This window comes from Microtus ochrogaster, chromosome 7 (assembly GCF_000317375.1).
Source record: "Microtus ochrogaster isolate Prairie Vole_2 chromosome 7, MicOch1.0, whole genome shotgun sequence".
Classification (NCBI taxonomy): domain Eukaryota; kingdom Metazoa; phylum Chordata; class Mammalia; order Rodentia; family Cricetidae; genus Microtus; species Microtus ochrogaster.
Genome location: NC_022014.1, coordinates 29,835,147 through 29,845,726, shown reverse-complemented (window position 1 = coordinate 29,845,726; position 10,580 = coordinate 29,835,147). Strand labels below are relative to the sequence as shown.

General features: G+C 52.4%; 2 protein-coding genes across 6 annotated transcripts; one reads left to right on the top strand and one right to left on the bottom strand.

Annotated features, from left to right (window-relative positions):
- Window positions 1-650: 650 nt before the first annotated feature.
- On the top strand, window positions 651-6,252 carry Slc25a35 (solute carrier family 25 member 35). Of its 4 annotated transcripts, none has more exons than XM_026780765.1 (6): window positions 651-1,409; window positions 2,676-3,122; window positions 4,580-4,645; window positions 5,058-5,210; window positions 5,512-5,646; window positions 5,795-6,252. In XM_026780765.1, exons 2-6 carry the CDS (start codon window positions 2,748-2,750, stop codon window positions 5,966-5,968), a joined length of 903 nt encoding a protein of 300 aa, XP_026636566.1. In that variant the 5' UTR covers window positions 651-1,409; window positions 2,676-2,747; the 3' UTR covers window positions 5,969-6,252. The 4 variants fall into 4 exon arrangements, with proteins under 4 accessions (XP_026636566.1, XP_026636565.1, XP_026636567.1 ...); XM_026780764.1 differs by lacking the exon at window positions 651-1,409 and adding an exon at window positions 1,765-2,257; XM_013347382.1 differs by lacking the exon at window positions 651-1,409 and adding an exon at window positions 2,230-2,251.
- Window positions 6,253-6,335: 83 nt separating this feature from the next.
- Window positions 6,336-8,041, bottom strand: Rangrf (RAN guanine nucleotide release factor). Of its 2 annotated transcripts, XM_005349810.2 has the most exons (5): window positions 7,524-8,041; window positions 7,318-7,434; window positions 6,982-7,138; window positions 6,811-6,896; window positions 6,336-6,591 (listed from the first exon to the last, which is right to left on the bottom strand). In XM_005349810.2, exons 1-5 carry the CDS (start codon window positions 7,598-7,600, stop codon window positions 6,471-6,473), a joined length of 558 nt encoding a protein of 185 aa, XP_005349867.1. In that variant the 5' UTR covers window positions 7,601-8,041; the 3' UTR covers window positions 6,336-6,470. The 2 variants fall into 2 exon arrangements, with proteins under 2 accessions (XP_005349867.1, XP_026636568.1); XM_026780767.1 differs by lacking the exon at window positions 6,811-6,896.
- Window positions 8,042-10,580: the final 2,539 nt, after the last annotated feature.

Sequence of the window (10,580 nt, the reverse complement as noted above, 5' to 3'; positions counted from 1 at the left end):
GTGGTGGCACATGCCTTTAATCCCAGCACTTGGGAGGCAGAGGCAGGCGGATCTCTGTGAGTTCGAGGCCAGCCTGGTCTACAAGAGCTAGTTCCAGGACAGGAACCAAAAGCTACGGAGAAACCCTGTCTTGAAAATCAAAAAGAAAAAAGAAAGAAAGAAAGGAAGAAAGAAAGAAAGGAAGAAAGAAAGAAAACAAGGGGAGCTTGAGAAACTGCCATAATTAAGAAGGAGCAATGACAGCAAAACATGATTTAGCATGTGATCCTGAAGGAAAAGGAGTCAAAGAAAAAACAAAAGAAACCTGGCTAACATCTGGACTTGAGTCCAAAATAATGTTTTGATGTTGTCTCATTAATCATAGCAGTGTATAACAGTGGAGGATAGTATAATAGGGAAAGCTGCATACGGAGTATCTGAAAGCACTCACTATGTTTACAATTTTTGTGCAATGTTCAGAAAATTAAAATGAGCTGGGTGGTAGTGGCCCATTCTAATCCCAGCACTCTGGAGGCAGAGGCAGGTGGATCTCTGTGAGTTAGAGGCCAGCCTGGTCTACAGAGCAAGGTCCAGGAGAGGCTCCAAAGCTACACAGAGAAACCCTGTGTCAAAAAACACAAAAGAAACAAAAAATTAAAATGTCCAGAAAACTTATAAAGGTTAAGATTACTCTTGGAAGAACACTTTAAAATACGTCCATCTCTAGGGCATCTGGTATTAAAAGACAGAAAGTGTAACGTTGGCACCCTGGGGACTCGATGCAAGACAGTCAGGGTTCTGCCTGCAGGCCTTCTGGTTCAGAGGATTTCCACGCGGCTCCCAGGTCTGTTGCTGCTGCTATAGGACCACACTTAGAAGAACCACAAGCTTCAAACTCAGGATGTGAGACCAGGTGTGGTGTCACGCTGTCACTCAGTAAGGCAGCAGGCCTGAACTCTCCAGCACTCCACCCACTGAGGCAAGAGTATTTTGAGTTTAGGCCCCTGTAGGCGGCACACAGCAAGGTTGTCTGACAAACAACAAATTATAGGACTCAGATCTGGCCCCCAGAGCTCCTAGCAACTTCCGGACGGGTGCAGCAGGAAAATTAACAACCGCTAAATGAAAACAATAGGTGCCGTGTTTGAGGAACAAAGCTGGACCGGGTTAAATGCGGACAATTTAGAAAAGCCAGTAGATGTTCAAGGGCATCCTGACGTGGACACCACCAAAGAGGGCAGGGACCTCCAGGAAGTGGGAAGAATTCTGTCAACTCCCGACTTTCCAGTAAATTTAACTGAACACAGCTCAACCTTTCGCTTGCAGCAAGTCCCACAGATACCGCTCCCGTTTTCCGAGGGGTTTCTGAGAAGATAGTGACTTGCCGACAGTCAATCAGAGAGTAGGAAGATGCGAATCCGAAGTCAGCGGTAAGTAGAGTAGTTGTTACTCAGGCGAGTCCTCCGCTTCTTCCTGCCACCCAGATGACTACCCTACACCCCTGCCTTCTTGCTCCAAGCCTTCCCTCTCCCTCCGCTCTTTTCGTTTCTTTCCCTCGGGTTCTTTCATGATTAACCACACGCATGGAGACAAGTTTGCTTTGTGTAATCTAAGCCTTGCCGGAGAGGGAATGGAAATCCTTGTCTTGACCTGCCCGGCCTCCTCTAGGTCATTGTAAGGATCAAGGGCTTAATAAGATCAAGCTTCGTTCCCGGGCTCTCCCGCAGCCCCAGCAGCTGGCCACACCCTAGTACTAGACACTACAAACATTTTATTTGGCCTTAAGGGATGGGTGCTGTCCAGCAGGTGTGTCCCGTCTCCCCGGCGGGCGGGACCGCTGTTTCCGGGCTGTCCTGGCACCCGAACCGCGCTGGGCGTGGCTGCGGTCAGACAACCCCAAACCGAGATGACCTGGGGTAGAGGACGAGCGCGGCGAGGCCGCCGTCCGCAGGAGGAGCTGCCCAGCCCTCGGCTCACAGCCTCTGCGTCCGCTCAGGAACCCAAGGTCCGCGCCAACTCCGGGACAGCGAAACCTCCGCGCCTCGGGCACCCGGCGGAGACCGGTCGCAGGCCTCGCAGTCGGGCCCACGAGAGTTAACCAACCTGCTCCAGCGGAGGCCGAGGGCCGGGCCGCTGAGCACCTCCCATTGGCCGCCGAGCCGGCTCTGCGCTCATTGGCGGAGGCGCTCGGCTGCGGCTCTTGGAGAGTCCCCATTGGCGCTGCGTTCCACCGAGCGGAGAGTGGCGGCCCGGCCTCCGCAAGCTACCCCGGGTAAAGGTGCTCCAGCTCCGTAGCTACCTTGCCACGCTCAGTCTTAGCTGGAATCTTAACTTCCTTCGCAGCCCTCCTCTTGCTTGTCGCCAAGGCACCTCCGGGTCTTCCCTCTGATCCTTTTCTTCTTGTTGCTTTTCTTTATCCTGCCTCTCCAGCTACCATTTCCCAACTCCGCGTTTTCCTTAAATATTGCCTGATCCCCCTAGCCTGTCATCCCAGGCATCCCCACCTGCTACCGTCTAACTTCTGCTCCTCCTTGACCTCAGATCCCTTGGTCAACAAGGTCTTTTCGCCAGACTCTCCGACACTCCTCTTTCCCCCTTATTTGCCACCCTCTGACTCCCAAATTCCCACTAACCTTACTTCACTTCTTGACATTTGACTCTAACACTTTAGCTTTCTAAATTTCTACCTGTTGCAGCCTGGACTGCAAAAAGCCAGGTGTTGGCCTTGATATCCCTCCCTGCTTCCTGAGGCCGGTGCTACCCCTACCATGGAATTCTTGATGAGTGGTCTGGCAGCCTGCGGGGCCTGTGTGTTCACCAATCCCCTGGAAGTTGTGAAGACCAGAATGCAATTGCAAGGAGAACTGAAGGCTCCGGGAACCTACCAGCGCCACTACCGGAACGTCTTCCATGCCTTCTTCACCATTGGCAAGGTGGACGGCCTGGCTGCCTTGCAGAAGGGCCTGGCCCCTGCGCTCCTGTACCAGTTTCTGATGAATGGCATCCGACTGGGCACCTACGGGCTGGCGGAGGCTAGGGGATACCTGCGCACTGATGAAGGCATCCACAGTCCTATCCGCAGCGCTGCAGCTGGGGCCCTAGCTGGGGTCATGGGAGCCTATCTGGGAAGCCCAATCTACATGGTAAGAGGGAGTCTTGTCTGGGGCCTTCATGAAAGACCCTTGGTATAGGGTGGGAGCCTGCGCTTCTTAAGGGCATTGGTGACAGGGTGCTATCTCCCTGTAAGCAGGAAAAGCCACAGGAAACTGCTGACAAGCTTCAAGACCTTCGATCTGCCTTATACACACCCACCCAACTGACTGCAATGTGCTGAGATTACAGATTTTTGCTTTGGGGGAGTTCTTTGAGTGGGGGTGTCATTTGTTTGTTGAGGCAGGGTTTCCCTCTGTAGTAGTGTCAAAACTTCCATAGCGTAGCCTGGCTTCAAACCCACACTCCGACCTAGGCGTCCCAGTGCTGCAGTTAACAGGTGTGCTCCACATCTGCCTACAGCTGGGCTTTGGAATCAGAGTGGGGAACTCGGGTCCTGGCTTAGAAAACCACTCACTATTTCCACATCTATAAAACAGGAATAATTATAGGCTTTTGTGTGGTTGTCAGGAGGATTAAAGGAGACAAATGAGATGTACATGTGAAGCATTAGTATAGGTCCTGGCAGATGGAAAGCATTTGACAATATTTCTTTCCTATTTATTTGTTTGTTTGTTTGAGGCTACTTGGCCTAGGCGGGTCTGAAATTCACTGTGAACCCAAGCTGGCCTCTTGATCCTTCTTGCCTCTGCCACCAGAGAGCTTTGAATGCAAACATGTACCACCATGCCCAGTGATCAGGTAGCTTTTGTTGTCTAGTTATTGCCTAACCCAGAGGCTGACTTTGTGTCGGCAGGATGAGGAACTGAGTGACAAGCCTCAGTGAGTGCAGGATCAGGTTCTGGGCACCACAGGATTGCAGTCTCACAGTTTGCTCCTTTGAGTTATCAAATGTAGGTGAAGGGTTGGGAGCCTGAGACCCAGGCCCGGCTCAAGGTCACACAGCTGTTTATTGTTGGGACTAGGCCAGGCTTAGTGTAACCGAAGAGAATGAGATGATCTGTAGGACAGCCAACTTGGTCTCGCTCCTAGTGTATGAGATTTGAAGACAAAGGCATCTTCAGAGTCATCTGAACTCATAAGGCTTTGGGCAGTCTGATAGGAAGGCTGGTGGAGGTGGCAACTGGAAGTCTGACCTGGAATGGGAGCTGGCAGAAGAGGCTGGACACCCTCATCTTGCCTAATATGAAATCTTAGGAAACACTGCCATTCTCCAAACTCCACTCCCCACCCCCAGCCCCAAGGGAAGTAGGATGTGGAGGGGGCGGGGTATCTTGCAGTGCTAGGAGGTCTGTCCCCTGGGACTGCAGCCAAGGGACACAGAGTCTCATGACCAATTTGTTAAGTGGGAACAAGAATAATTATCAGATTAAAAGAATATATTGGTTGCTTAATACCCTAGAGGAAGTGCGAGGGGTTTGGGTGTTTTGGTCTCCATGGTGGGGAGATGACCACGGGGACACAGGCTATGATACTCTCTTGTCCCCAGGTGAAGACACACCTTCAGGCACAGGCAAAAGCTGAAATTGCTGTAGGGCACCAGTATAAGCATCAGGTGAGGGTCCCCCAAACCACTGGAGTACCCAACCACCTCCCCCATTTTCTCCCAGCTTTCTGCCTGTACCTAGAAGCCCCAACCCTAGTCACTGCTCTGCCCACCCCCATCCAGTCCCACTCGTCAGGCCGTGGAGCCCATCCTGACCCTCGTGTATCCTTGTCCCTCCAACCTCCCACACCTGTTTTCCTGCCCCATTCTCTTGACCTGCTAATGCCGTCACTTCCATGCCTCCAGCCTGAGCTCCAGGTTGGCAAGTGTCAGTAGACACCTGAGGGCCCCTATTCTGGCTCTAAGCCTACACTGGACTGGTTGTCTGGGCAACAGGTGCATGAACCTTGTGTTATCAGGAGGCAGTCCCTGATGGTGGGGTGACTGAACCCCAACCCCATGGTCTCCCCCCCCCCACCAGGGCATGTTTCAGGCACTAACCGAGATTGGCCAGAAACATGGTCTAGTGGGGTTGTGGCGTGGGGCCGTGGGCGGCCTGCCCAGAGTTGTCGTCGGCTCCTCTACCCAGCTGTGCACCTTCTCATCTACCAAGGACCTCTTGAGCCAGTGGGAGGTACTGCCAGGGAAGGGGTGGGACCATCCCTGGAATGGGGAACGAGGGTGGAGAAAGGGAGGTGGGCTCCAGATGGGATGGGAGCACAAGAGGGCTTGGGGTCATTGACTCCTTAGACAGGGTTCTGTCATCTACTAGAAGGGGTACCTAAGCCCTCTAGATACTCCTCCTCCAGTGTTATCACACTGTGTCATCTCTGGTGGTATGGAAGCGCCCAGAAATTGTGTTCCTTGGGCAGAGCCAGTCCTACCCTAAGGTCGAATGACTGTGTGGTTGATAGAATTCTTTCTCTTTCTTATAGATCTTTCCTCCCCAGAGCTGGAAGGTGGCTCTGGCGGCTGCCATGGTGAGTGGCATTGCAATAGTCCTGGCCATGACACCCTTTGATGTGGCCAGCACAAGGCTCTATAACCAACCCACTGATACCCACGGCAAGGTAAGGGAGTGCTATAGGGTAAGGTTCAGGCTGTCAGGGAAAGCTGGGGGTGGAAAGCAGTTCCTCGAGTGCTGCCTGCAGAGGTGTCTAACCCTGGTAGGCTCTGACCTGCTCCTCCTCTGCTCTCCCTCCCTCTGACATGCTCCAGGGCCTCATGTACCGGGGGATCTTGGACGCTCTGCTGCAGACGGCTCGGACAGAGGGCTTTTTTGGCATGTACAAGGGTATAGGTGCCTCCTATTTTCGCCTTGGCCCCCATACTATCCTCTCCCTCTTCTTCTGGGATCAGCTGCGCTCCTTCTACAGCACATACACTAAATGAGGCATGCTCCTGCGCTCCAAATCAACTCTTTGGGCAGCAGCCTCTACTACTTACTATCTCGGTGACTATTTTCTGACTGATTGACTTCTCGTGAACCTAAGGGGGACAGCCACACCCACTGCCTCTCAGTTCTCTTAGGTTTGAATCATTCTGAGCAGTAATTTCTGTCTTTCCCATGGATATTGCTTTAAATTGCCACACAGGTCCCCACACTCATCTCAGGGTTGAATCAGACACTCCAAAGTATATTTCTCCTGCCATTCTTGGGTCCCTCCTGCTTCTGTACACAGCTTTAAAAGTCCCCCAAGACCAAAGGGAACTGGGGAGATCCAGGTGTCCTCTCAGATTCAAAGCCACAGAAACTGTGTTGTTTATAAAGCAAGTTTATTTCTGCAGAGGAGGTGTCTTATGTTTATGTCCAGGGAGGAAGCAGAAAGAAACTCCCCCTCTTAGAGCAGGGTCCCTGAGTCCTCAGCAGCAGTTATGTTGTGTTCCGCCATCTTTACTGGGGACCAAAGATGTTGGGGTCGTGAAGAGTCAAACTAGTCACCAGTTGTTCAAAATTACCCAGGCTCCAAGGTGGACATGACAGATTTTCAGGGCCAAGAGACCTGCTGTTAGAGCTTAGGGAATGGGCAGAGAAAGAATCCAGCTTGAGGTTTGCAAGATTACACTTCCTATTTCCCAGAAGACCAGGAATCCCTGACCCCCAAGCCCCTGGCTCATTTCTGCTCCCTTGAAGGAGTCCACCAGCCAATCTTCCTGTTTGACCCACCCAAGCCTAACTGTTGGGGGAGGGCGACACCCACTTGCGAGCTTCCCACCCTTTCCCTAGTCCTTACGGGGGCTGATTGAAGGTGAGCAAGAGGTCAGTCTGATACTGGGGCAGCCGAAGCAAGGCCTGATGTAGTGTGACATCCTTTGCTACCTAAAGGGATCAGAATCAGGATGCTTACAAGGATGGTACATGGAGCTCCTCCCCCACTCCACATCCCCTTCGCCGTGGCCCTCACCTGCTGGTTTTCTTTAGCTACCTGCTGCTTGCCAGAAAGGAACCAGGCATCTTGACAGCTGCCCCTCAGGGATAAGTTCTCCAAACAGAGAGGCTGCACAGATAACACGTGCACGGCCCTAGCCCCCTGCACCCCGCCAACGTCCTCAAAATGGTACCTAGAGTGGGGGAGACAGGGGTAGGGAGGGGCATCACTGAATAACCCATCCCCGCCCTCGAGTCTCACTCTTCCGGCTAGTTGGCTACCGCCCTTGGAGTTTTCGTCCTGAATAACCGTCCAGCCACAGGCCCCGCCCACCTCCTTGGCTCCTGGCCTCCCATTGGCTAGCTTTCTCACCGCGCAGCCGCTTCGCCCCGCACGTGAGCCTGCAGCTCCAGAAGTTCCACGATCAGACTCTGGTCGGTCACGGGATGGCAGAAAACTTCTTGGTTGTCCGGGACCGGTCGGAGGTCGCTGGAGAGGGACAGGGACACTCTAGTTGTCTCTGGCTTCTTCCCGCAACCTACCCGACCGGCCTCCGGGGCGCGCCTGGGCTTTCTCACCTCACATCAATGGCCCCAGGCGGGAGGATGGCCGAGAAGGCGCCTCCGAACAGTGGACAGTTTCTGGTGGGCTCCATTGATCTGGGACTCGAGTCTGGACATTAGCGAGGTTTTAAAGAAACCTATATGGGCCTTTGAGGCATCTCTTCCTCTGGGATTCCGGAGCAGCCACCGCCTCCTCCCGGCCTACTAAGCTCTGGGACCTTTAAGTTCTAGCCACGCCCTGCGATTACGATGACCAATCAGCGTCCGCGCTCTGGGGGCGGGGCGGAGCTATTCTTGAAGGCTGTGCTCTAAAGTCCAGCTCTTTGGAAGGAGCCAGATCCCGGCGTAGGGTCGGGTCTGCTGTCCGTTCTGTGTTTAGGATTTGTGAAGCCGGTGTATGCCTGCTCCTGCTTCTTCCTTTGAAAGGAAGCACCTTCTAAGAACGTCACTTGAGACCGTCCTTAAGAACAGCTGTCCGGCCGGGCGATGGTGGCTCACGCCTTTAATCCCAGCACTAGGGAGGCAGAGGCAGGTGGATCTCTGTGAGTTTGAGGCCAACCTGGTCTACCAGAGCTATTCTTGGACAGGCTCCAAAGCTACAGAGACCCTGTCTCGAAAAACAAACAAATGAATGAATGAGTGAATAAATTAATAAATGAAAATAAGAACAGCTGTTTGCCAGGCTGTGATGGTGCATGCCTTTAATCCCAGCACTAGGGAGTTTGAGGCCAGCCTGGTCTACAAAGCGAGTTTCAGGGACAACCAGAGTTACACAGAGAAACCCTGTCTCGAGGGTGGCGGGGAAGCTAAGAACAGTTGTTCAATTAAAGGGCCTATAGGTGGGGTCTGATGAGTAAGGGGAGAACCGTTTGAGGGTGTTCTTGGGTTACGTGACCCTGGATGGGTTGACAATCAGACTGCTCAATTCCCGGATCTATGCTGGGAATTAAGGGAAACCTCAGGTCCAGGTGTGGGGGGTCTGGGTTAGAGTTCAGACCTCAAACTTTGATACCTAACCTGAGGATTATGGTTCTAATCCCCTCAAATCTTCCCTTGGGAGGCTGAGGGTAAGCTCTCCCCCAGTACACCTGGATCAAAGCACAGATTAAACTGTTGTTTTTCCTTTACAGATTTTTAGAGTGTTCTTTAAGTATTTGTTCAACTTTATCCTTCCAGTTAGTTTCTCCATTCATCCCTGATCCCCAGCACCTGGCATAATGTTTAGACTGTAATAGGCCTAGGAGTATATGGTTACACTACTGAGTACATGTACTAGTGCCAATGCCTGGGAGCCAGGAGGCCCCCCGTGCCCTCAGTGGATTCTAAGAGCAGCTACTTCCCAGCTGAGAACTGAGTACTGGATTTCTCATCCGGGCCACATGAACCCTTATAATTTACTGGAATGGAGCCGAACGTTACGTGTTTGTTGATGCCAGCCATTACCTTTGTGGGCCTGGCGATACAAAGGGACACCTTACCACGGTGAAAAGGTACCAGTGGAGCTTGCTTTGAGTTTGATTTACAGAGCTCCTGAGGGCATCCTAGAGGTATTCCAGCCAGGACCTAAGTGTAAACACTTGAAGGTGAGAAAGTGTACTCTAAAAAATAAAAATATACGGGGGGGTGGGGCACAAGTAGATGGGATCCTCTGCCATTAAGTTCTCCCTCCTTCCCCCTCTCTTCCTTCCTCCCCTTCCTTTAACTGCAGTTGTCCCCCCCGTAGCCACCACCGCCCGGCTGGACTCCATATTTCTTACGATAGGCATCTGGCTTTTCTCCCAGTTTGTCCTCATCTCTAAAGCACTGTTAGGATTGAAATGTGCCCAGGTATGGTGGCACATGTCTTTAATTCGAGCACTGGAGAGGCAAAAGCAATCAGATCTCTGTAGTTCAGGACCAGCCTCTTCTGCATAGCGAGTTCCAGCCAGCTAGGGTTATATAGTGAGACTCTTCCCCAAGAAACAAACAAACAAATAGAATTGAGACGTGGATATAGTTAGTCAATCTGTTTTTGGGTGGGTACTATGACTAGGTTAACTCCCTAAGAGAAGAGGGGCTGCAGACCCCCATGGAATAGAAGGAACCTGGCCGTAGAGGGCTCTCCACGCAGACCTTTCTGCCCCTCCTCCCCACCCCCCACCAGGAGCAACAACAGCTCTAATTGCTTTGTGCACAGCCAAGCAAATCAAAAATCCTTGAATAGAGACCTGCAAGGACACAGATGTTATTAACAAGATCATAGCACTGCGTACCAGGAATGGAGACCTGTTCACAGGCCAGGGAAGGGAGGAGAAAGCTGCTTCAGCTTTTCTCCCATGGAGTTCCTGGCAGGCCTCATGTTCAGCCGTGGGGCTACAGGTAGCTGGAGACCCTTGCCTTTCCCCAGTCTCTGAGCTGTAGGACAGGATGGTAGTGAGCAGAGTCGTACCAAGGCTCATGGCCAGATCTCCCCTGTAGTGAAAGGCCCCTTGTCTTGGCAGTTTTCCAGATCTCTGCTGTTGGCTTGCTAACCCTCTCTAGGTATCTGCTCTCTCCTCTAGCCTTCTCAGTGCTGACACCCCAGTGCATCCAAATTCCCTAAGAAATGAGCCAGCTTGTTGCCATTCAGTCTGAAAAATATCTGAGCCCAGTGGGACCCTCGGCCCACCCAGCTGCAGCGGGGGGGTGGGGGTGTGGGGGGAGTGTCATAGACAAATCTCTGGCACACAGCTGCTCTCCTCATGGTGTGTGTGTATCCAGCCTGCAGCATGCTGGTGGCAGCAAGCCCACAACTGGGACAGGGGATTCTGTGCTCGGGGATGGTCCCTTTCCTTTGAAGGAACCAAAAGACAGACTGTGAGGGAGCTGGGAAGATGGACTAGCAGTTCCCAGCCCCCAATAGTGGCTCACAACCATCTGCAACTCCAGTCCCAGGGGAACCAGTGCCCTCTTCTGACCTCCTCGGGAACCAGATACACATGTAGTGCCCACAGGTGCAGGCTCATAAAATAAAAAATAAACCTAAAGGAAAAGAAAAGACTCCGACCCCCAGAGATACAGCATCCAGTGGCAAACATCCTTTTATGGAAGAGT